The 27,715-nt window shown below is 42.1% G+C and overlaps 1 protein-coding gene across 1 annotated transcript in view; it reads right to left on the bottom strand.

Moving 5' to 3' along the window:
* Positions 1-2,799, bottom strand: part of HECW1 (HECT, C2 and WW domain containing E3 ubiquitin protein ligase 1) — a 624,284-nt gene extending 621,485 nt beyond the window's left edge. Inside the window, exon 1 of the mRNA XM_078688193.1 lies at positions 2,478-2,799. Within this exon, the coding sequence (XP_078544319.1) occupies positions 2,478-2,760 (283 nt within the window). The 5' untranslated portion in view covers positions 2,761-2,799. The remainder of the gene's footprint in view (positions 1-2,477) is intronic.
* Positions 2,800-27,715: the final 24,916 nt, after the last annotated feature.

Here is a 27,715-nt window from a genome sequence, read left to right on the forward strand (position 1 = left end):
GAAACAATTAAAGAGGAGCATTTCTTAAAAGAGCCAATGTATTATATGAGCAAAAAATGAGGGGTAGCTAGAATATCAGCTAGTGCCTACCATGTGGTAACTCTGTTCCTGCCCTTGCTGTCACTGGTCTGATGGCAGCAAAAACAACAAGTAAACAAGACTCAATAGTCCTCCCTCTGAATTAGAGCCGGAAAAAGAAGGCTGTTGAGAGACTAAGGGTGGGGCAAGGGTCAACCTTACGATGTTACTAGGGATAAAAAGAAAGGGTGCTGATAACACTTCAGATGCACTAACATTTTGGTGAAACAAGGTCCATGTATGTTACTTGGCAGTCACAAATAAACTTCAAAGAGGGAGACTAAAAAGTCATCGAACAATGACCTTAAATGTCAGTGTTTCGTTAGTCATTCTATTCGATTCTAGCAAGCCACGAGTCGTTTTCTGGCATATGTATACGTTGCTACTGTTAAACAAATGTATTACGGACTTCAATTCTTTTGGGGAAATAGTTGGGGCATTTACTTAACTTGGCAACAAGATACCACTGTAGATACACATAACATGAGGATTACTTGATCAAAGACAAAAACTGAAAGCTGTGTCTGGTAAAGCAAGCGAGGGACCCAAACAATGATATCCATCTAACTTCACAGAATCCTGCCCATTCAAAGATGTGCAGGAATAACCCCACTGTAACTACATAATCTCTTTTCAATGGCTGTTAAGAACCAGTCATGTGTGTCCTAAATTGCAATTGGGGATTCAGCCTTCCACCTCAGAACACTATTAATGTCTGTAGCACAACTGTGCATGCAAAATGTGCCCAGTCCCTTAATGCAAAAGAAACACTAATCATACAGATGGTACAGAACGCCAATGCATATGTTTGCGACATGTATGTACAAAACAGTGAATATATAACTTAAATAGTCCACCTCCTCCATCCACATACATCAAACTCAAAAACACACTTTACACTTCTGGTAGTTGCATACAAAACCTTTCACTGAAAGACACTTAAAGAAATACCTCTTGCTTGGCCAAGCAAGTCCTTTCCGTGCAGTGACTGAACACAGACTTGATGACGCAATATACTGGGGTAGTAGTCTCTGACGATAAAGCGAGCCTTTTCCCTTGCAGGTTCTGCGGGTGAGTATCAGGCCCTTAACTAGGATTCACTTGGCAACAGTTAACAAATGCAACACAGCACGGCTCAGATATATATGCTCTGTCTTCGTAAGCTTGCAGTTGACCCTAACCCTCAAGCTTTGCCAAAGTCTTTCAATGGACAAAAAGTGGAAGCCAAATACAGAGGCATTTGCCGTAGCCCACCCTTGATAGCATTTTGAAAATGACCCGTGTTCTTCAGACATGGGAAAATGGTCCAGGCTGGCTGAAAATAGCAGTACTGGCCACTCTCCTATATTTTGTCCTTTGAGGGGCTTCAAGGTCATTGAAATCGAATTGTCTGTGAATATCCAGTTAATAATGCCTGACATGGCTGCAAAAAATGTTCAAAGCTGGGTTCTTCATCAGAGAAGAGAGGCTGGGATTGGCAGTTATGAAGTGAGGTCTAGTTATAAAGACTAACCATAACTTCGTTAGCACCTTTTTAAACGTTAGGATATTAACTCAAAGTGTATTCATATTTATTCAGTGCCATCAATGGATGCCAATTTGAGGATTCTAACATTTCATTTGCTGCCCCTGCTTGCCATTTTGCACCTGTGGCAAAGACCTGGAAACCCTTGCGGGTGGTGGGGGCAGGGCAGAATTCCGAAGGGAACACAGTGCTGTATGAGCATTTACGTTATGTAGTTTTTACCCTTTACCCACCGCCAGGCTCTGAACCAATAGGCGGGGGTAGATGGTTTGGGTGCAGCCGCAGCGCGAGTACCAATGCTGTGATGCCCTTGATAGTCAAATTGCGCGTGATGCCAGCAATACTACCCTGGCCTTTTATGAATTTACATCCATGACACACACCGTACAAAGCTTTTTCAAGGAAAAAAGGTCTAAGGTTATGTAAATACTAGCTACTACCTTTGCCTCCGTGGATTCTTAAAGTTATAAAAAAAGTTGTGTAATTTTTGGAAAAGTTGTGATTGTTTGGTTAAAAGGTATAAAACCAATTCATAACTATTCAATGAACAAGCTCAACTTCCTTAAAAGATACACCGAATATGCATGTCTTTTATCATGTAATTCAAGCTCTCTTAAAACTCGTAAATAATCTTTATAATGTGTGGCATGTATCGTGAATTTCAGAATCAGTTTTTTAAGAATTGGAAACCTTTTTGCGAGAGACCTTGCTGGGTAGAATCTAATCTTGTAACCCCCTCCTAATCAAAATACGTTATAATATATTACTTTAATCTCATTTATTAACACTACAATTAAAAAGATAAAATATATTTTACATTTGCACATGCTTGCCCAGTCCTATAAAACGTAATTGCAGGTGAATGAGAACTTACCAATGAGATACATTCCAATCCAATCACCGGCGTCTACCTCTTCTTTTATATCCCAGCAGATCACCAGGTCCTGAGAGTGTCCTATCGCATAGTAAGAGCTGCTGACCATGAGGGTCGACCGACTGTCTGACGTCACCAGGTCTGTGTCACTGGTGGAACGTGGGATGGTGGCTTGATGCGAGTTCCTGATGTCCACATTTCGGAACTGCTCAGGGTTGTAGCTGTACCTGAGGGGCTCTTTACATCGGCGCCGGTTCTGGGAATTTCTGGAAGGGGATGCCATGGCAGCCAGGCCCAAGAACCTGTTCTGGTACAAATTCTGCAAAGTAAAATAATAAAACTTAAGAGAACATTTTTAGAAAAAATTCTTAATATTCCACCCAAACGGAAAGCAGCATGAATGACATATATTCCTACAAATATCCCACTTTAGTATAGATGAGAACATTGGGAACAATTCACATAAGAGTGAATTATTTTAGCGTCATAAGAACAGCTAGGGACCAAGTCACAAAGCCATTTAACTCATAAAAGGACACATAGTAGGGGTAACTATTTTACTACTACTTAATTTTCACCATGACTGCATGGGGTAGTGAGTAGTCTTTCCTGGGCATGTTTAGATTTGTGAACACCCAGACATTTGTGTGTTTGTGAGCCCTCACAAACTTCTCTCCTACATGTTCCAACCTAGAAATGGTTGGAGATTTACTTCATTAAAGATACGGAGTAAATTCCCATTGAGGGTCAGAAGAGAAAAGGAGCACTTCAGGCTTCATGGGGGCATAGAGGAAGGTGTCTCTGCACTACAAGTAATGTTTTCTCTTGGGAAAAAGAAAAAAATGTGCATTAGCATCTTTCACCAATACACAATTACACTCTTCTACATAGTACTTCCCAAAGCAGAGTTGTACTCAGCACTCTGCATAAAACTCCACTTTGGGAAATAGCAACTCTGGAAACGTTCCCATGACATTCCCAGTAGTACTCGTGGTAAATTCCGAAAGCCTGTAAATCTAAACTCATGCGAAGGAGTATGTGTATGGGTGTAGATTAGCATGTTTATGTCTTCAGGTGAGTGTATTATATACTAGCGTACGGTTTCTTGGTACATTAAAAGCATACAGATATTAAACTGTGAATCATAACACAGAATGATAATATATGCTACTTGCAAATTTATTTCTTCACCGCCCAAACAATAAATATGGATAAAATGACAATACGATGATAGATAAATAAGATGTTTGCAGACCTAAATCTAAACATTTTATATAACATCCATGCAATTTAACCTGTTGCTCTATATATAGTTTCTAAATATTCTCAGTTATTGGATAGAAAGGAGAAGTAAAATGAGACATCCAGTTTGTATTCCCAGATCTTGGATGGATTTGATCCTTAAGGGCCGATTACAATGTCGGTCTGAAAGTCAGAAGCTTTCCGACCGCGGTCGGAGTCTTTTCAACCCTTTCTGTCGTGGTTGGTTCTTTGGCAAAGATGACTTCAGTCTGGCCTGTTTCATATGAAAAGTTATGGCAAAGGCAGTAGGTCTTCTTTACTTATTGTGAAATGTATTTATTAAACCTAGTAAATGCTTAAGGGTGGATTGTTATTACCTTGCGTTTAAGATGTATATTGTTACATGGAATCATAATGATTACCTTAGGAAGCATGGGTTTTGGTATTGGTTACCCACTCCAATTATTAAACCCTGGGCTGGAAGATTTGCAATGAGCACTTTCCTTGTTAGATCCAAGTAAAAGCAGCAGTATATTGTTTTGCCAACTGAAATTTTATTCTTATTCATAATTTTGTGAGAAAGCTAAATATAGCAGACCTCAGCTGATGATGGTGACAAGCCAACGAAAAAGGTTAGGCCTGATTGGTTCATTGGGGAAAGTTGTATTCAGATGCGATAGGACTGATCTGTTTATTATAATAGGTTTTGACAAAGACAGTGAACCCAGCTTATTTACAGTGAAAAGTTGTATTTGTATTTGAATATTTGTGGAGCGCATTATACCCAAGGGTGTTAAAGCACTAGAAGAGCAAAGAGCAGCTACAATAGAGGCGACTAGACCTATCCATCATAGAAGGGAGAAGAGATAGGTTTTCAAATGCTCACGAATAGCAGCATGGGAGGAAAGATTTGCAATGGGGGTGGGTAGGGTGTTCTATAGCTTGCCAGCATTGACCTGAAAGGAAACACCCCCCGCCTGGCTTTTTGAAATATCAGTACCTACACCTTCCTAAAAGAGGCAGACCTCAGCTGTCTATTTTTGCAGAAGCATAAGTAAAAGCCAAATAGCCATTAAGGGTCGGTTGTTATTACACTGAGCTAAATACTGTAGATGAGTATTTTGTTCCATGGAATCTCAGAGATTACTAGAGTGGAATATGCCTTTGGTGTTGGTTATCACCTGTGGCAATGGTGAGGCAGATTTGTGCTGAGTGAATCCTTGCGACGACTTTTTAGAAAGGGGTGTATATTATTTTGTCAGTTGTATTTTTATACATATATGTAATGTTATTGTTGTATAGTTGATTACCCTGTAAAAGGTTTATGCTCAATAGTGTAGGCCTGAGTTGGTTATGATGAAGATTAAGGGCCTCATTTACAAGAAAGTCCTGCAGCACGGCATCGCAAGCCCTTTGGCTGTGCCACAGTGCGGCCCTTTCAAAGCACAGGGATGCAGCATATTTACAATAATATGTTGCATCCCTGCACTTTTCCCTCCGCTGGCTGCCATGCTCTGAGCAGTTTATTTTGCGAGGAGGACTACGCCGGTGTGAGGAAGGCTCTGTTACTGACTCTCGTGAGTGAAAAGTTTGTGAAAACGAAAAGGAAAGAGAATCAGGATACCACACCTGGCCCATAAAGCTCTTGTTGGACATAAGAAGAGTGGAGAAGTGAGTGGACAACAGTCTCCTTTGCAATCCCTGTTTTAACGGAACACTGTGGGGCTAAGAAGAGGCGTCTATATACGGGTACCTGAAATGATGTGAAGGGACATCGCAACTGGGAAGTCGCACATCTACAAAAACAATCACCCCAACAAATAAGAATTATTAAAGATTTTAAGAAACAATTTTAAGACACAATGGATGTAGAGATAAGCCATGTGGAATAAGACAAATGCAAGGAAATAATATGCGAAAAGGAAATTATTGAAAGTGGCAACCAACCAGTGCCCTTTTTAGGTCGAGGGACCGTTAAGCTGCGAAGCAGCTTCCGGTCCGGGGAATTAATGTCTCTCAGTAGCTCAGTAGATCCCGCCTCCTTGCCCCGTCTCTTCTCCATTGGCTGGCTTCCTAAACGGAGGCCAGCCATTGGAGGAGAGATCCGTCACTCTGATGTAGCCCCGTCCTTTTCGGATTTGGGGGCGTAATTTTTGCTGTTCTTTAGACAGTGACGTCGTCCGTCACTCAGCACAGCAAAACACGCCCCCAAATCCGAAAAATGCCGTAAGCTTTGTGGCCACCATTGTTGCCCAGCCAGCGCCGAGTAAGGAGGCCTCCGTTGGAGGCCCTTAAGTATACTTAGTTTTTTCTTCTTTGCAGGTTTTTCCATTTGCGAGAGAAAACCGAATCGGCAGTCGTTCCAGCAGCGTATTGGACGCCCACGCATCCTTTTGTCCCATATTTCTACCGGTGACTGCAGGTTCCATTCTAGGCGTAGGGGATGGTTTCCACCAGCGATGCGCTTCTACGCGGGGATCGGCTCTGGAACATGGTTACGACCGGCGAGTCACGAGCATTCGAGCACCGTCAAAGGCTCACATCGATTTCAGCTAAGTGTGGGGCAGAGTGAATTTTGGCTGGGGAAGTGCGCATTTTACAACTGAGTGCGGTTGTGTCGCCCGTTTTTATTGATCGTTGGGAGCTCGCAGGGTTCGAGTTCCTGGGAATTGCCATTGACAGCATTTGGCCCGCATTTTATATATGCGCAAGGTTTGGCGTGTTGTGGCCATTGAGTGCGAATGTTATCTTAAGCAGCCACTTCAGCAAGCTACAGTTTGGCTTTGAAACGTGTAGCACATTTTTAGCCGTGGGCATCGCATCGGCGGGAGTGTGTCTCTGTGTGGACACTATCCCATCTCTTCGGAGGGCATTAATGGGAGCATATGTGTGTGTGTAACTCTCCAGTCGGTACTTCTATAGGGGTGGAGTAGTGTAAGAACACCTCGTCAGGGGGCGCGAGCGGGGGCTGTGAAAGCACCCCTTTAGTCGGTACTAGTGCAGGTGGCGTAAGAAGAGGGCGAGAGTAGCCGAGGGTTGTGGGGATTATTCATTGGGCTCTTACGGCTGGCACAAGGTTTTGTAATGTTTTTGCAGCAAAGAGTACATTAGCTGCACAAGACTTAACGAGCGAGTCTCAAGACATGTAGTGATCACGCCGAACTAGAGTGAGTTACAGCAGCTCTGGGCACACCCAGGAAGGGACGAGTGTACCACTTCACTTCGAACCCTTGAAGGTGCGGGCAGTAACTTGCTGGAGGACACTTGTGGGGTTTATGAGAGCACATCTCCAAAATGCATTAGTGGTTTTGCCCAGGACTCTTTTAGAATCCCTTCTGTAGTGTGTATTAAAACAATGCATAGTATGAAGGTGAAAGTGTGCCGAAGCGCCTTCAGAAGCTTCATAGAGTGTGGGGTGGTCTCATCTTTTCTCAGGTATATTATGTACCTGGTCGGAGGGCACTCACGAGAGCATTCCCCCTTTCTCTGAGAATGTCACAGTTATCATTAGGGACTTAGGGGATCAGCCGCGCTAACCCGCAATCATTAGGGGGAACAGGTCAGAACAGTGCCAAGGAAAAGGGTGGCAGTAAAAAGATCAATTATCGATCAGTGAAGAACGGCGGTGTAATAAAGGCCTCTGTAGTCCCAGCGGTGCAGCCCCCCCCCCTTTCAGGGGACTCCCATTCAATTAAAAGCATACGAAGAGTGGTGACGTGGGAGTCTCTGGAGCCACTCGTCACGTTCTGCCGGGAGCCCCATCATTTTGTGGTATGCCACTAGAGAGGAAAGTCAGTTTGGTTCAGGACAGCTCTTAGAACTCCCATGTTGTTAAGAGTAAGTAAAAGCATAGGGTGATGTGAACTGTGTCAACTACAGAATAAAGATCAAATAGCTGTAACGACACAACTTACTTTGAGTCAACAGTAGTTAATATTATTCTGTGTGACTCAATGCTTTTTCACTGCTGGGCCAGGACACAATCCACTTTGGTAATCTATAAAAAGGTTATTTTTTCTTTGAAAGCTGGTATTTCTCTGCAGGTAGATCTTTTAATAAGTATGCCTAATACATGATATTGGAAATTAGCTTCAGTTTTGTGGGTCTGCATGGTCAGGATCTCTCAGTTCTTCCTGACCCTCAAATCTTAGGAGGGAATTATTAAAGAGCAGTTAAATAACTTTGAAAGGCTCCTTAAGAAGATCCAAATGGACCACAGGCAACAATTCCTAATTCAATTGAGACACTGCTGAAAGGATTACGCTGACTGCTCAGGTTGCAGGGCTGGGCAGCGCTGACTAGGCCTGGTGAAACTTTTAAAACTCTTCCTCTGGGTACCAGCGGGGGAAGCGTTATGAAAGGCTGAAGGCACAAATTAAACTCTGGCAGCCGTGTTCAGCCTGGACTCACGTGGTGTGACCTATCCTGCAGCAGGCACCACCAAGCTGAGACTGTCCCGCAGCTGCATCGTGTTATATTCAAATTGATGGCAGCGTCCCTTCATTGCTGCACTCTCTGCTCAGCCCCGCCCCCATCCAGGCTGCAGCCCTCACTCCTCCACTGCACCATCACTCACTGCTGCACTCTCTCCTCAGCCTCTTACGGTACCGTCCTTCACTGATGCACTCTCCTCAGCCTCTCGCTGCACCATCCCTTCACTCTCTCCTCAGCTCCACTATACCGTCCCTTCGAACTCTCTCTCACTACCTCACTCTCTCTCTCACTACCTCACTCTCTTTCACTAACTCACTATCTCTCTCACTACCTCACACACTACTACACTATCTCTCATTCACTCTCTCTCTACCTCAATCTCTACCTCACTACTCAACTCTCTCTTTCTCACAGCATCACAATATCACTACCACAGTAACTATCTCTCTAACACACTACTTCACAACTTCACTCTCTCTATCTCACTACCTCACTCTCTCTACATCACTACCTCACTCTATCTATTACTATCTCACTATCTCACTCTCACTGCCTCACTATATCACGACACGCTCTCTCAAAAATTCACTACAACACTTTCTCACTACCTCACAACTTCACTCTCTCTCTCTAACTCACTGGTTCACTCTCTATCTCACTACCTCACACTCTCTATATACTACCTCACTCCATTTCTATCTCACTATCTCTCTCTCACTATATCACGACACACACTCTCTAAAGTTCACTACATCACTCTCTCACTACCCCACAACTTCACTCTCTCTCTAACTCACTACTTCACTCTCTCTCTATCTCACTATCGCACTCTCTCTCTCTCTCTCTCAAATACACTTACTCACTTTCACTCTCTCATACACTACCTCACTCTCTCTCTAGCTCACTACTTCACAACATCGCTCTGTTTCTATCTCAATACAGCACAACAACTCTCACCCTCACTACCTCATTCTTTCACTACCTCACTCTCTCTATCTCTCACTACCTCACTCTATATCTACTTCACTCTCCCACAAAACAAAAATAACTACATCACTACTCAAATTATATCTATAAAACTATCTCACTCTCTCTCTCACTAACTCTCTCCATAACATCACTCTATTTCGATATCACTCTCACTACCTAACTATACCACAAGTCACTCACTCAAAAAATAACTACAACACTCTCTCGCTGACTCACTCTCTATCTCACTAGCTCACAAGCTCACTCTCTCTCTCCAACTCACTACGTCACTCTCTATCTCACTAACTCTCTCTCTTTCTATCTCACTAAGTCACTTTCACTCTCTTACACTACCTCAATCCTTCTCTATCTCACTACGTCACAACATCTCTCTTTCTATCTCACTAAGTCACTTTCACTCTCTCTTACACTACCTCAATCCTTCTCTATCTCACTACGTCACAACATCACTCATTGTTTCTATCTCACAACCACCAAAAATCACTCTCTATCACTAACTCACTCTTTCACTACCTCACTCTCTCTGTCTCACTACCTCACTCTATCTACCTCACTCTCTCTCACTACCTCACTCTCTCTCTTTCTATCTCACTAAGTCACTTTCACTCTCTTTCACTACCTCACTCTCTCTCTATCTCACTACCTCACAAACTCACTCACTGTTTCTATCTCACTACCTCAGAACATCCCTCTACCTCACTTTCACTACCTCACTTTCTCTGTCTCTCACTACCTCACTCTCTATCTACCTATCTCTCACTACATAACTCTCTACTCCACTCTATCTCACTACCTCACTATCTCACAACTTCTCTCTCAAAACATCACTACCTCACTCTCTCACTACCTCACTCTAGCTCACAACCTCACAACGTCACTCTCTTTCTCTAACTCACTACCTCAATCACTCTCTATCTCGCTACCTCACTCTTTCTATCTCACTTTCACTCTTTCACTATCTCTTTCTCTATCTCACTACATCACAACATCACTCTATGCTTATATCTCACTACCTCACAACATCCCTCTCCCTCACTACCTCACTCTTTACTACCTCACTCTCTATCTCACTACCTCACTCTCTATCTACCTCACTCTCTATTTCAATACCTCACTCTCTCTCTATTTCAATACCTCACTCGCTCTCTATTTCAATACCTCACTCGCTCTCTCTCTCTCACTACCTCACTCTCTCTCTGCTAATGCAATAGGTATCACATATGCAAAAAACAAAGCTAATGCCAATACAAATGACAATGCCATTTATTTAGGGATACAAAAAAGATAAAAAAATAATGAGCAATTCCAATAGCTCTACCTATAATATTGCCGAGACCATTGCATGGTAAATGCTTGTTAGGAGAGACCTATCAATCTGTCTTGAAAAAGATGGTCTATTACTGTTAAAACCATCGAAAAGCGTTGACGCCTACATCTGCACAATTAAGGGACAGAGCCTATTCTGCAGACATGAAAATTAAGTGTGTCCAGGATTAGCTGTGATAATTTGGTTTTCCCTGAAGTGTACATTCATGACAAAGAGTAGTGTCTGTTTGTGTGTCTCTCTTTTTTGATGGTATAGTGTCTATGAAAAAGTTTGTATATTGTGTTTGTTATAGATTGATGCAATATATACGGATAGAATTATGATGATATTGTACATGTTTTTATGAAATTGTAATATGTTGTTTTTAAAAAAACGTTTGTAATCCCTAGGGTATGTTTTTAACCAAAAAATAAAAAGAAAACCATAGAAATCACCAATTCTGTATTGTATAGTGTTAGAAACCACTTCTAATACATGGACTAATATTGATGTTAGCAATACATCAAGTAGTCGGTATAAGTGTGTCCATCAAGGGATCTTTCCTCTTTTTTCACTGCCATGCTCTGATGCAGGCACTTTTGCACCATGGTGCAGGGTGGCTTTTCCAGTTCTTGTAAATATGAGGCAGTAAAACGTGCTGCTGGTGCGTCACAAAAAGTGATGCACCAGTGGCGCAAGGGGCTTGTAAATAAGCCCCATAGTCTATAGGCCTAATTGGTTAAGTAGTAAAAGGTATGCAATAGGTCTGATTTGTTTATTATGAAAAATTACAACAAAGGAAGTAAGTTTGACTTAGTTATTTTGAAAATCACTTAGTAAGGCTAAGAAGTCTTTAAAGGTGAATTGATAGTACGCCATTTTGGCATTGTCAATATCTGATGATTACACTGTGTCAATTCCTGCACAGAGGCATTTTGTTATCTCCTGTTACAAACACTGAGGTAAAAGGTTTGCATTGTGATAATCCTTACTAGATCCTCTTAGGAGGGGCTGGTAAGTGTGGTTGTTTCCTAGGCACTTGTAAAGAATTTTTTTTTAAAAATCTACATACATTTTACATACATAGAGGGTATTTGCATAATTCCCCTGCTTCCTGATATAGTATCACTCGCATTCTTCTTCTCCCGGTAAGAGCATTGAGTTAGCCCAATTCTGCCAATGGCTCTACTGCCCGTCGTAACAAAGTTTTGCCTGATCACATTTGCATATCCATTTAAAAATGATTGTGTTTCAGTGTCTAAACTGGTGGGCAGTCTTTCAGTTTTCAATTTTCCCCTTTTAATGTGAGCTAGTCATGCATTTTCATCACTCTCTCTCAGTTTTCTGGTTTAGAAAGGATTCTGCAGATCCCTAGACAGCTCTACCAGACACTCATTTGCTACTCATTTTTTCTGCAGTGTACGGCATCCAGTGCAATTAGTATGTAATGGTATTCTCCATAGTTTATCACTGTTTGACCATTCCAAGATGATCACCATGTTTAGAAGCATTATGATGGCTACCCTAGTTCAGTAGAACAGTGCTAGAAATACACTTTAGCATTTCAAGATGGCAGCCCAGTGGGAAGTTCACTAAGCAGCATTTTTGGAATTATATTGCACATAGTATATAATTATATTCAGACAGTGGTCAGCTCCCGCAGATCTGCCCAGAGCAGTGGCTGAAGCACTAGCCATGAGTAAATCCCTAGACCCTGATGGGATTGCCCCAGAGTTTTATCACTACTTTGCTGACCTCCTTGCCCCTAAACTAGGAAAGTTATATGATTCAGCAGCCTCTGAGGGATCTTTGGCCCGATCCACGTGGGAGGCCATGTTGGTTCCTATCCACAGCCAAGAATGGAGGCCACAGAACTGGGGAGTTATTAACTTCTTACGACCTTCAATATGGGTTATAAGATCTTGCGCAGGATACTAACAGACATGTTCCTCGCTTTACTCTCCCAACTCGTTCACCCAAATCAAAAAGGTTTTGTACTGTAGAGGAAAGCATCTTTGAATATCCAACACCAATACAGTGTCATGGAGTATGCATCACAAGCCTTTCCCAGATCAGCTTGTTTGGTGCTCGACTTGGGGAAGGTGTTTGCTTCCCTTTGCTGAAATTACCTCTTCAAGCTACTAAGATAATTGGACATGGGTAGACACCTACTCACATTCATTTAGCTACTTTACATGCACCCATCTGTGTGGATTCATGTAGGGCACTATATTTCAGACCCCATACCTGTCTGCCGAGGCACTAGACATGGATAGCCACTTTCCCCTGTCCTTTTTGCCCATGCTATGGAGTCACCTGCTATCCATCTGTGCAGCAAAGGGGAACATATGGTGAATGTCTATGGGTGATCTACGCAGACGACATGTTGCTGTATTTAAAAGATGTAACTAAGGATCACAATGGGGTAACAAATGCTCTTGAGGTGTTCCAAAAAGTGTTCGGCCCGCAGATATATTGACAGAAATATTGCCTTTTCCCTCCTTTCTTCTATGGATCTAAAGACAGATGATGGCGGTGGTGCTCTCCAATGGCAACAGCATTCTTTCCATTCTAGGCAATCGCATTTATCATGAAGACCAACACTTGCTTTACGGCACTGTGATGTGAGCCGTTGCAGCACTTAGGAGGCAGGTATCTATTTGTAAAATATTGCTGCTTTTGTTGATGGGCAGGGATGCCTTTTCTATGATGATAATGCTCCCCAGCTACTTTATTATTTTGTTAATTTTCCAGTATACCTGACTGTAGGAAAGTGGGTTATTGGTTGAGAGGGATGAAACTATACTCAAGGAACAACCTCAATCTCCATCAGGGAGAAAATAAGCAAACCTCAAATTAACCTGTGCTTAACCTTTGGTAGCTTGGAACAAGAGCAGTCAGGCTTAACTTAGAGGCAACGTGTAAAGTATTCAAACAGTAATAAAGTGAAAACACAAAACAAGAAAAACCCCACACCAATTTAGAAAAATAGAGTAAAATGTAATAATTTATTTAAGACCAATGCGAGAAAATTCCAATCAGTAGAACCGGAAAGTAAAAACAGAGCTTAGAAGCACAAAGCACCAACTGTGGCTATCTGGTCGCACCATGCCAGGAGAAAGTCACAAGTTCAGGTCAACCATGATGGAGTGAGGGCCGGATATAGGGAACCAGCTAGGCCCACTGAATAAAGTACCTTAAATCCTTGCTACGGAGAGTTGTGAGAACCAGTGGGAGGGCTGCATTGCGCAGAGGCTGTTCTGATGGGCTGTGGGCTGCGATGCGAGGTCCTTCATTGAAGATGCATGGTGCAGTGGTGCTTCCGGGGAGTTGCGGGTCTGCGATGCAAGGTCCTGCGTCAAGGATGTATAAAGCAGCAGAGGTTCTGAAGACATGCGAGGTCCTGCATTACGGATGCATAGTGCAGTGGTAATTCTGGGGATCTGCGGGCTGCACTGCGAGATCCTGCATTGAGTATGCATTGCACAGCTGCAGTTCCGCGGGGTTGCGAAGTAAAGTCCTGATTCAGGGACGCCCTGCACAGTGACAGTTCTGATGCGGGGCTGCGTGGCAATGCGTTGCACTGCGTTGGCTCTGCTTGGAATACAGCTGGGCTGGCAGAGCATCTTCAGGTCCACTTCCATGGGCCCAGGAGTAGGGTGGCACCACTTGGGGGGCTAGACTCACAGCAGACAGCTTCCAGGTGCAGGATAGAAGGTGGTTGGAACATTTTCTGTCCAGGAAGCTCTGATCTGGAGGCCAGCCAACTACTCTTTGGAGTTACTCTGGTGGTCCTGGGTTTAAGAAGCAGGTCCAGTCCTTTTCACTCAGGCAGCAGGGTAGCAGGGCAGCATGGCAGCAGGGGAGCAGAGGAGCAGAGCAGCAGAGTAGCAGCCCTTCTTACAGAGAAGCACAGTAATCCTTCTGAGTCTTCCACAGGTTCAGAGGTGTATTGAAGAGTTGGATCAAAGTGACCTTTATTTATACCTAGTGCCAACTGAGAAGTAGGAGAAACAGAAGAAGGTTCTGAAGGTTTCCACCCACAGTGGAGCTTGGAATTTCTTGTCTCCCTGCCCTGGCCCAAGCTTGTCTGGGGCCACAAAAGACTAGTGTCAAACCCTACATGAGTGTGCTCCTGCAGAGGCTTTGAGGTATGCATGTGTGACAGGTGACAATACCCCCCCATCATGTTAGAGATGGACCATCCTGCCAACAGCTATTCCCCCTTCGTCTCAATGTCTGGGAGTAATACACAAAGACCTACTGCCGCCTAAACCTAGTCTTGTTACCCAGACTACAGGCTGCAGGCACTAAATGGTTGGTGCAAGAAAACAGCAACTTTCTAAAAGTGGCATTTTTAGAACTGCTGCTCAAAATTTGACTTTATAATATTTAAAAGGGGTTTAAATTACAGTCCTTTAGACACCAAATGCCACATTCTGATCTACCCCTAATTGAAAGTTACCACTTATTAAATAACCCAATATTATCCTATGGTTGAGGTGTGTCTTCCCTACTTTTTAAATACACTGCACCCTGCCATCTTTGCTACTTTGGGCCTCCCATAGGTGTGACTTATGCATATTACAAAGGAATGTTTAGGCCTGGTAAATGATGTAATTTGCTAGGTCGAATTGACAGTTTAAAACTGCACTTATAGGTTGTAATGGCTGACCTGAGACATTTTTAAATAGCTACTGAAGTGGGTGGCACAATCAGTGCTGCAGGCCCACTAGGGGGGGCACAGTGAGCAAAGGAATGATGGATTTAACCTAGATCTATTGACTGGGGCTGAATGTTTGATTCATTCAGCATTCCATTCATCATTTGTTGCCACAGCAGGCCCACTAGTAGCATTAAATGTACAGGCTCTTTGTAAGTGAAGTACCAATTTAATAGGGAACTACAAGTACGTTAAATGTTTAAAGAAGAGAGCAGTTGTAGCAGTGGTAAAGTGCGCAGAGTTCAAAAGCCATCAAAATGAATTCGCAAAAACTGGAGGATGGGAAGCAAAATGTTGAGGGAAAGCCAAGCCATGGATGTCAGGTCCAACACTGACAACTAAGTTCTTCAGGTCTCTGGATGTTGTCCTAGGAGACCTGATCTAGCTCAACGGGCAGTACAGGGTAGCACTCTCTATGCTCCGGCAGCCCACAGATGCTGGAGTACTAGGAGTACCAAATTTTGAACACTATTCTTTTGCTTCCCAGCTTCAAAGACTCTGCTGTTGAGACTCTGGTGTGTACCTAGATGACACTGCTATGGAACTGACCCCAGGGCCTTTATCCAGAGCACTCCAGTGTTTCTGCCCAGTAGGCCAGACTATCATGTTGCTCACCTGGCTAATATGAGTTATTCACCAATGCTCTTGCCAAGTTCTACATCTTACTCTTCAGACATTTCCATATGCTCCAGCAGTTCCTGTACCAATTCCTGCTCCACAGAGGAGACGGAATTGCCCTTTCCAGTCTCACACTGTGCTATATCCTTGGATGGAACCTCTAGGTGACCTCTTCCAAGAGGAGCATCTACTAAACTTTGAGGAAGTCGCTAAGCAGTTTGGCATTTCACTGGGTTGGTTCTTGACCTACAATGCCTTAATCTACACATTGTTATGTTGCTGTCACTTTACAACCCATGAGCCCTTGCTGTTTGCAGTCACACAAACAATACATACCATGGGCAACGGCGTCACCTCATCAAGTGGGTAGCAAAAGCTGGCAGAAGCACTTGCCACAAACCCAGTGTTTCCTCTGGATGTTCTGCGCAACAAATGAAAAGCAGAGCTAAGAAGGGGAACTAATGATACCGAATGGGACAACATACAAGTTCATTCCTCTATCGTGTCCAGGAGCGCTAGGTTTAAGTTAATCAAATTCTATATATTACAGAGGGCATACTTGATCTCCAGAAAGATCAACAAACTTTTCATTGGCGCAAACGCTTCCTGTCCGAGATGATGGCAGCTAAATGCGGCACATGTTTTTGGAGTATCCAGTGCTGGCTCATTTCTGGACCACACTAACTGGGCTGCTAAGTCAGCTATCCAGAGTAAATAATTTACAAAGCTGAGAAAATTGTGCTCTGGGATTAATCAAGTGCTCTAAAAAGCACAAAGCGTTGGCTCACTTCCTAGCTCTGTGTATGCCATTGCTGGAAAGCCTGCACTACTTCCCCAGCAGCGATGTGGCATCGCTCAGTTGTTTCTGAGAGTTGAATCTGAGAGTACAGCACTCAGATGCGAGGAAGCCAGAGAGCTCAGTAAATACCCTTTGTCATTCAAATGGGATGAGCAGGTCACTGCCTTCAAGACTAATTAAAGATGATATCCAACCTCAATAGAAATTACGCAACCTACCAAATGTGAACTACAACACAATTGAGTGCAGTCAACACCTGCACTCAACAACCCCACTTTTGCTAATTTCTGACCAAACCTTCAAAACACGTTAACATTTCCACACAAACAAATGCCTGACTGCAGAGAATCATATTTTCCATGCGAGCGATGTGCTCTATCACCTATACCTAAACATACATATAACCATAGCGTAATCACTTGCAACCTCTTACGGCACAGCTGCCCTCTTCTCATCCATGACTAACTAAGATCAATACATTAGTCAATATCTCTTTTTCATCCCCCTCTGTTACACAAGGCTATTATGTTTCAAAATGTTCTAGTTTACTTACTCTCATTCAAAACATCGACAATGTGAAATTGATATAAAGACAGACTTTTGAAATGAATGCATATATCATTGTCACAGTGACTATAGTATTTCACATCTGCAGCTCTTGCCTGAAAATGTCAGTATTTGCATTTAGCTGCCTCAATATTCCATGATCTATAAAATGAACAAATGTATGAGTAAAATGCAATACAAATTTTAAGAAATCATTATTTTTACCACCAGTGGCGGCTACTCCTGATGCGACTAGCAAGGGCAGCAATGTGGGGTAGGGTATAAATATATTAGAAAATATATGTGTACATTTTTTTTAGAAAATACAACTTACCTGACGGTGCATCCGCTCCTTTTCCTCCTTTCCCGATCCTTGACAGGCGCATACTGCGCAGGCTCCCAGGCGCCAATCCCAGCGCTGCACTCATGCTGAGCATGTTATACCCAGCATGAGAGCAGGGCTGGGATTGGTCTGAGCGGCCTGCTTTGCCACTCAGACAGTGCCTGGGAGCCTGTGACTTTTCTCCCCCTGGCTGTACAACACAGCCAAGTGGAGAAATGCTAAGTGCCCATGTCTGTTTGGCCGGCCTAAAACAGCCAGCCAAACTGACCTGCGCACTAAGTAGTGCCCACAACTCATCCTCTTGAAGCTCAGGAGGATGGCCCAGTCCCCTCCTCGACTTGGCTACCCAGCCGAGACAATGGAGAAAAAGAAAATGATAAAATTATTTTATTATCATTTTCTTTTTAACTGTTGCCTCTGCTGGGTTGCAGCAGTGGGGCGACACTCCTCCATCACAGCGGGAGTCACCCCTATTTACTTATCAAAGATGGTCATTACGTTGCTTCTAAACATGAGGTTATTTGGAACTTCAAAACAATGATACACTTTTGTAGTGCAAAAATAAGGCCAGCAAGTTTATGTGACAGCATGGTTTATTTCTTTTACGTATATTCTTTTATTTCTCTTTCTTCGGCTTGCAGGAGTTTGCATGCTTGTTTTATTGTGGATGGGAAAGTGAGTAAATGCAAAAATGAGCCTGTGGGTAGATTGATGCATGTATGAGTCCAAGGATGAGTGACTGAATGCATCATGATGACTTACTAAGTTCATTAAGTCATCAGTTATCGAGGAGGAACTTTCAATAATTGACCAGACCTACTGCCAGTGGTAATACTTGTTTTCTTTCAGATTAAATGAGTGAAGCATATAGGTTCAGGCAAACAACTTTCAAAATAATTCTAAAGTTTTCAGTAGGGGTGGGTGGAACTTGCTGAGTTTTACTCCGCATAATTTAGCCTAGTTATATAAAAATTCCATGAGGTTCCGCGGAGTTCCTCGAGCAGCAGAATTCCAGTCCGCCATGCTGCTTGCGCTGTTTCTAGCGCTGGGAACTTGCCCTGTGCTGTAAAATCAGCTTGAATGGCAGCACGTGGTGTGCCAGAGGGTGCTGCTTCTTTCTGCTGTTTGAGTAGATTTTCTACTCACGCGGCAGCTTTTGCAACACGAGCTGCAACTTTCTCAACACTAGTGGTAGCAACCTGAGTTGAGAAATCTCTCTGGGAGGCAGTCTAGTGCTCATTTTTTCTAACTCGCCTACGAAACGTTGGTGAGATGCACAAGTGAAAAACTCCACGACGCAGCGGTTGGCAGAGTTTTTGTAGAACTCCACGCTCCAAGTGGAGCGGACAAAACTCAGTATGTGAACTCCAATCGGCGTAACAGTGTTTACTGCACACCCCTAGTTTTCAGACACTCTGGCCGTGAAAGACTCATAAAAGGGATATCACAGTGCATAGGACATAAGCCTATAATTGTGTTACATTTCTATAAAAACCTAATCAACATGTTTTGATCTCATATAATGGACAAACATGTCATGAGTAAACTATTTCTAGTTTCCCATATACCCTAATGTTGCCAAAGTGAGCATGGCCCAGTTTTCATGAGATGCGCCTGAACGCTAAATGGGCAGAAATTCAGTTATTTGATTACAGGTACTACTGCCCCATATTTTTGAGGGACCTCCCCTCCACTGAGTAGATGGAAACAAATGCACCTCACTTAAATGAATGCTCGTCATACATTGTGAATAGTTGAGCCCAATCATATACAATAAATCCTCTTGCTGCTTCATATCGTGAAGTGGAATATTATTAGTGTAATGATCGCTTATTGCTGCTGGTTTGTTGCATTTTTGCAAATGAAAATAAAAAATAAAGTCTTATAAAATATACTGAGACTTGTTTAGGTACAAAGATTGTCAAGGTTTGTTTCAGCTGTTTTAGCCGACCACCCAGTTTGTATATCATTCATAGAAAACACAAAATCTCAAAATCTTTTTATGTCACTCCGAGCTATATGTTTAAGAAAAATAAACCCTACCACTAGAAATAAAGGAAGCATCCTTCACATTCTAAGCCAAAACGTTTTCAAATAAATGTAGTCTGGATTTTATGTTTCAATTACATTACTGGATGTACTGCAGGTAGAAGCAGATAGTAAGCTGGCAAGAAAACTAGTGGAAATCGAGATACTAGTTAATTTTGGCTTAGCGTGAAGAGGAGGCCAGGCGTAGCGGGAGGGCTTTGCTTGAGCTTCGCGGTGTTGTTCCCTGCGGCAATCCGTGTTGTAGCACAAAGACTCAGCTTGATGAAGCTTCACTCTCAATCGTGGTGCAAACAGCAAGGTCTCAGTGCGAATGGGCCCATTCATGTTTGCGAATAGCCCAAAAGCGTGGGGGTCAGGAATTCTCTTCAGATGAGTCAAGGGGCTGGTGCAAGATGTTGGGAAGGCTTTTATGTCCCTGAGGCTCAGATCATAAGACCAGCAGACTAGCCCTTGGACTCACATTGCAGACCTGGATTTAAGATGAAACTGCAGGTCTAGTTCTTCCTCCTCATGCAAGAAGGCAGCAGGTCAGCACAGCAGGACATCAGTTACCTTCAGAGCAGCAGTACAACACTATGGCAGTCCTTTCATCAGTACATCAGTCCTTCTTTCTGGTAGAGTATCCATAGGTCCAGGTATGTACTGGAGAGTTGGTGTCTGAGGTCCTTACATTTATACCCTGGTACCCTGGTTCTGGAAGGTGGGAGAAGCTTCTAGACAGTGGTTTTGTATTGCATGGAATTTCCTGCCTCCCCTCCCTTGCTCCAAGCTGACTTCAGTAACAATGTAGGTTTATTGGGTCCTTTGTGCAAAGACAGAGCACTGGGAATTCAGTTGTGAGTGGGGCTGTGCTCATCTCCACCCTCCCAACCTGTCAGCAGATGACCCATCCAGGCACACCTAATTCCACTATTGTGTGACTGTCTAGGAGCAATTCACAAAGTCTAGCTGTCAGTTACATACAATCATGTGACCCAAGACAGGCAGGTGGTTATAGGCACAACTACAGAGTCGTGGGGAGAAGAATTGATGCGAGATGAAGACTGAGGCTCACTGGAAGTCACAGGAATGTTCCTGATCGACATTGCCAATGGGGATGAAACAGAAGTGCCTGTGGTTGTGAGACTTCCAGCACCTTATCTTCACACCAAAATGATAATATTAACAGCTCAGTTCTCCGGACAGGGGCAGTAGGCTGTTGCCCATGTCAAGAAGAGGTCTTGAGAAAACAATGTCACATTGAACCAGTAAACTTTTGTAGCGTACATAAGGTGCTTCTGAGATAGAACTGGCAAGCCACATAGGGAGTACAGGAGTGAAAGAGAAAAAAGAGGGGGTGTTGGAGGAGCACTGTCCATTTAGATCAAAGCAGTAAAGTGGCACAAAAGCCCAAGTGAGACAGCTGATGGTGGCCATCTCACAGAAGAGGAGTTCTTGCAGCTAACTAGTTCAGTGGTTCTTAACCTGTGGTCTGGGGACCCCTGTGGGGCCACAATGCCTACTCAGGGGTCCATGGCCCCTTTGAAAATTAAATATCATTAACAAACTGCTAAAGAGTACATAAATAGAGAAGCACAATTAACAAGCATTTGCAATGCAATAGGTCTTGCAGTACTGAAAGTTTGAGCTATTGGTGTTGCTAATAATTATCAATGTCAATAGCTCAAACTTTCAGTAATGATAGACCTATTGCATTACAAAGCAATTGCGTCACTCGCGCTTTAGCTTTAAACATCTAAAGCGCGAGTGCTGCAGTCCATTTGCAATGCATTAGCTCTCCCATTACTGAAAGTTTAAGCTATTGGTGTTGCATTTTTATTAGCAACACCAATAGCTAGTGCCCAGCCCTAGGCCTAGTGCCTTCAGAGACACATTCAATCAGTTTATGGGAACAGAAGAGAAACTGAGCTTGTGACATGTGTGTGGAAACCCACAACACATGCGTGAGAATCAGCTGCCTTCAGATAAACATCCAGGCCCTTATTTATAAAGGGCTCGCTCCGCTGCTGTGTTACTTTCTTTTTACCCTGAGGTGGTGTAAACAATGTGCCATATTGCCCCTTATTTACAAAGTAATGCATTTAGGCATATGAGTAACTTTGTAAAGCCCTGCGCTACATTATACCTGCATCAAAGTATAATGTATGCAGAGTGGGCATTCCCCCTAGAAAATGCCTTGTAGAAGTGGCGCTGTCAAATGTATGAGATTTCACTGTGCCACTTCTACGACGATAATCCTTTCTCCTGCTTCAAGCAGGCATAAGAAGTGACCAGGGCTTTTCACATGGCACTCACCCATGTATGCTGAGACATTGCTGAAGTTGCGTCAATTTTCTGACAGACTCCAGCAATGTGTCATTTTTGCACCACCCGATGTGTAAGGATTCCTGACGTATTTAGAAACCCTTGTGCCGTGAAGCGCCGTATTGTAAATATGATGCATCCATGGTGTCACAAGGAAGACGCTATGAAAAGTGATGCATCGCTGTTTTTGCCCAGCGATGCGCCATTTTTCATAAATGAGGCCCTCAATCACTTAATGCGAAGAGGAGAGAAACTGAGGTTGTGGCCAACATGCGAAGAAACACAGCCTATACAAGCATGAGAAGCAGCTGCCCATATCACACAATCATTTCATAGAAAAAGAAGAAAAACGAATATCATGATCGTCATGTGGAGGGATACTGCTAACATATGAACAAGAAACAGCTATATTCATTGACACATTCAATCAGTTCATGGGAACAGAAGAGAAACTGAATTTGTTGTCTATATGTATTCAGACACTTCCAACACATATGTGAGAAGTACCTGCCTCCAGAGACACATATGAAGAGAGACACTTCTAATACATACATGAGAAGTAATCTGCCTTCAGAGACACATTCAATACGGTCATGGAAACAGAAGAGAAACTGGGCTTGTGACCTACATGTAGCACTACAGTGTTAGCACATACATACTAAGCAGCTGCCTTCAGTGACACATTCAGTCAGTTCATGGAATGTTTCAAATCTGACAAGTGCAAGAAAGGGCAGATAATGAATCTGTCAGTGGCATAATTACTGCACAATGATAGCAGTAGTGAAAGTGACATCTCGTGACCTTTTGCTTTTACCCTGACTGGTGAACAGGTAATTACACCATAGAGCGTTTGATACCTCTCCTCTTTGGCAAAGCCAGTGCATATTTTAACAATTTTAAGTGTGCTCTTGAAATTACAGCATTGTCATAAACGGGCATTGGTGTAACTTTTGACAGGAAAAGAGAACATTTAAGTGAGCAACGCATTAATTAGTAGATAAAATATATTAGAAATAATATATCGTTGTCAAAGTTTTAAAGATGTGTTGAACATTATTTACAAGAATTCAATCAGTTATGGTTAAACATCGGCAACCAATTTTAAATATAAACAAACATTGGCAAAGCTAATGGGTCTACCTTATGACTAAAATGCAAGACTGATCTATTAGCCTTGGGAACGCTTGCATGTTGTATGTTGCTTACATGAGCTCTGGCAGGAGGAAGGTGGCAGCTGTAATAGAGTGATTATAGCAGGTCTTGCAGACAGTGCATGCGCGCTGATGCTCGTCCTAAAAATTGTAAGATGTTCCGTAATAATGAAGGAATTCGATATTGGAGTCTAAAAGAAAGTTGGTATTCTAAGATGATTAGTGTGAGCAGTGCATATGTACTGAACATGAATAACATGAATATAGCATGGATGCTGCATGATTTTTGTGCATTGTTTTGCTTTTCAAGTCATCAAAATAGCTTATGCAGCGGTCCCTTGATTTAAACAAGCTCTCTGTGGGGGGGGGGGGGAGAGTCCCAGGACTCCAATAATGATTCAGTGGGGGTGCTTGGACTCTAGTAATGATTAAGTGGAGGTCCACAGAAGTTAAAAGGTTAAAAACCCTTATTCTAGTTAACACCTCCTCCCTCATAATATTCTTTCCATCATCCATGTATAACATGCCTGTAATTTAGCAAAACAACTCAAGAAGTGTTACACATTAGTAACACAATAGCATATTATCAGATTGCCCACTTAATAAGGAATCCTAATTTCTTGCAGCACATCAGCATTGAGTATAGGTTCATTAATTCTTGTCGCAATTTGTGGTAAAACCATTTTAACTTTCAGATCTGTGAATACATGGAAGAGCAGGTTTCTGGGGTGCACTCACACCAGCCATATAAAGGAATTTTTCTAGAAGTGTTTTTCTCCATAGTTAAGGCTATCAAACCTAATCTCTTGTCATAATATGCATGACAGCAGCGATCATTGTTTTTGAAAAAGCAATTGCAGGTTTATACCAAAGTGGTCTATTTTCTTCAGAAAACTACATAGATATTTCAATTTTCCGATACATGTACACTGAAATTGCAAAACATATCTTAACTCAGCCATGATTGCTCAGCATTCATCCAGTTCTCTCAGAATGTTAGTTAATTTGTTTAGTTGTATGGTCAGTGTATGATAGAATGCAATGATATCTCTTATAAAGTAGTTAATACTTTGGATAATTCACATAATTATTTTACACCGCTATGAAAAATGAACTTGTTAAATCAATGGAATTATACCGATATGTTGGTGTCTTTATTTCCTTATACCCCCTTTGGGATGTGTATGTATTTGTGGGGTGTCTATAAGGCGGTGCTTGCATCTTTTATATACTAGATTGCTTCAAAGGAGGCTATCAGTATCCTGTTCACAAAATACACAGATAAACCAAACACACAGTGTGTGGATGGGTGATTTGTGAGGGTGTGTGTTTATTTAATTGATGGGGTCAGGAATCTAGTAGTCACGATTTTTTGACAGGAATATCAAGAATGAAATAGACACCTGCCAAAATATCATTCATATACTAAATATTGTCAATGTAAGTATTAATGTTACACATATTTAACATACATAATTGACATCTATAATGATGACTATATATATATATATATATTTTTCACAAATCCGGCTCAGTTTCCCAGTCTCACAATGGGATGGTGGGAGCAACAAGTGGCATGGCACCCTGACAATGATATATATGTGGAAAAAATTGCAAAATGGACAAGGTACATAGATGACCTCCTCATTGTGTGGGAAGGAACAAAGGAAGAGTTTGAAGAATACTTTCAAATCTTAAATTCATCTAGCTCAAACATCAAATTCACGTACCAAATCAGCAAGGAAAAGGTAACCTTCCTGGACACTGAGATATATATCACCAATAACAAAGTCCAGACCACCTTACATAGGAAAGAGACAGCAACTAATGCCACCTTGCACTATGAAAGTTTCCACAAACCATCTGTGAAGGAGAACATACCATATGGTGAGTTCCTGAGAATTCGACGAATATGCTCAGAAGAAAGTGAATGGCTAAAGAAAAGCAAAACAATGGCACAAAGGTTTAAAAGCAGGGGCTACAAAACAAACACCATAAGAAAAGGATGGCAAAGAGCCAACACAAAAAACAGAAAAGATGCCTTAGTTACAAAAAGAAGAAATGAACAAATCATCAAACAAAGAAACATTGGAAAAAAGAGAAATAAGATTGATTCTGGACTACACCAGAGAATCAAAACAAATTGTTGATATTCTCAGAAAGAACTGGAAATTATTACATCTGGATCAAACAACAAGCCAAATTATGGGTAAACATCCTTTGGTAACATTTAGAAGGGCAAGAAATCTGAAAGACAAACTAATACAGAGCCATTTCCAAGATCATTCAAAAAAGAAAAAGGGAATTCAGTGGCTCAAGACCAAGGGTTTCATAAAATTTCAGCACTGCAAAGTATGTCAAATTGCAATAAATAAGAAAGAAGTGATGCTGCCGAACAAAAAAATTTGGCAAATAAGACAACTGATTGATTGCACAAGTACACACGTGGTATACGTAATCGAATGCCCATGTTCGTTGAAATATATTGGGAGCACCAAAAACGAATTCAAAAAACGAATTTTGGAACACGTAAGAGCTACAACCAACAGAGACAGGAGCAATGCGGTAGCGAAACATATGGAGAGCATGCACAACAGTGACTGGAAACTACTGAAAGTATATGCACTCGAATGCATATTACCACATGAGAGGGGAGGCGATCAAGAACGGAAACTGAGATGTCGGGAATCAAGACAAATCCTACATTTTCGAACAATGACCCCGTGGGGGTTAAATCAGAGCGAAGAACTTTATGTACATCTGTGATGAACTTGGTTGAATGAACATAAATTGATCAGTATATGTCCCGATAATTCGGAGAGGAGGAAATCAAAAAATAACGAAGTATGAATAGACAACTAGAACTAAATAATACTAATGTACAAAGGTGAAAAATTTGTAAGATGGGATGTGACATGGAAGGTGTGAAATTGGATTATTATGGTCCCGCACCCCGCCCGCAAAACCCCCCCCCCAATTGTTCATCTATGGGAATGATATAGAATGCCAAAATCTGAGGTGGTATACCATTTAGGCAGAAAGTGCAGCATTGATTGATCATACAATGCCCACTGGAGGGCATAAAACAGAATGGCAGGATTCGAATTACAAAGTTTTGTATCTGATTTTGCTTAAAATGAAATGGAAATAACAATGTTGCAATGGATGATATGCCCACTGGAGGGCGATATTTTGTAATACTGAGTATACCACCAAGGCGCAAAAAAATGTGTGGGGGATTAGGCCACGAAAACAGGGGTGTATTTAAATTCTCGGACATACACTGATATGAAATGTTTCACACTTTTTAACCACTACACCGCAGTGTAAATTGTTTAAAACGATAAAATGCGAAATGACCCTTAAAAACTACAACCCCCATCTAACTTCCTATGAATTCAACAGGAAGTGAGATCACAAACAGGAAATGTCTGTAGGGCCCTCCCGTTATAGGTGGGTCTAACACTTTGTGTTTTCGACCGTGAACAAGCGACAGTTCGTTGCGAAACGCGTTGGTTTGTTTTTTGCTGTGCTGGAGTGATCACAAGAGAATAAAGAGGATTGGGATAAACTTTGTTAGTGCCGACTCGTTCTTCCCTTAAAAGAAGATTTGTGCAATATATATATATATATATATATATATATATATATATATATTCTGGCTCCAGTTTGCACCGTAGCGAGGGTCACTCTTTGTGTCGGGTGCCGCAAGAACGCGTCGGTGCGTCGCGTTTCAAAATTACAGCTCCAATCCTTTTAAACCTATACCCAGCCGGGTCAGGAACAAAGACACAGCACTCCCGGGCTCAATTTAAACAGCGGAGGTATTTTATTCAGGCAAACGCGTTTCGGGACAGCGTCCCTTCGTCAGTGGTTCAACAATGGATCACGCAGTTTCATGTTTTTGAATGAGACGCCAGAATTAGTGATAAACATTGAAAACGGACTAGAGCGTCCACAATAACATAGCGCCATCTTAGACTGGTTTCAATCCATATTTTCGGCATGATAAATCGTGTAAGGGAATTTACTCTTACGATAGGGATTTGTGGTGTGGATTATTCTGTAGTCTCAATGACAATCATGGCCCATCCACCTTGATACAGTTTCAACTGGAATTTACCTCAGATTAAATCTTGCCGTGTATCGGCAATGGCAGCCTTCATGGCTGCATACATTCACACTACTTCCCCGAGTATTACCCGAACAATTCTATTTGAATCAAGTTATTGCATGATAAAGGTCTCATTTTCATATACTTCCCACCACCCATCTCAACTGTTCAATCCTTAACGTGTATACATTCATTTCACATCTTCTAAATTGTTTCAGTTCATATATTCTCTTATCACAGTTTCTTAGTCCAGAAATTATTCCAACTTTCACGTACTTTTACAGTTCATATCTCCCCTTAAGATACGTACTTTTACAGTTCATATCTCCTCTTAAGATAAGGGGAGATATGAACTGTAAAAGTACGTGAAAGTTGGAATAATTTCTGGACTAAGAAACTGTGATAAGAGAATATATGAACTGAAACAATTTAGAAGATGTGAAATGAATGTATACACGTTAAGGATTGAACAGTTGAGATGGGTGGTGGGAAGTATATGAAAATGAGACCTTTATCATGCAATAACTTGATTCAGATAGAATTGTTCGGGTAATACTCGGGGAAGTAGTGTGAATGTATGCAGCCATGAAGGCTGCCATTGCCGATACACGGCAAGATT

The sequence above is a fragment of the Lissotriton helveticus genome, chromosome 4_1 (assembly GCF_964261635.1).
Source record: "Lissotriton helveticus chromosome 4_1, aLisHel1.1, whole genome shotgun sequence".
NCBI classification, from domain to species: domain Eukaryota; kingdom Metazoa; phylum Chordata; class Amphibia; order Caudata; family Salamandridae; genus Lissotriton; species Lissotriton helveticus.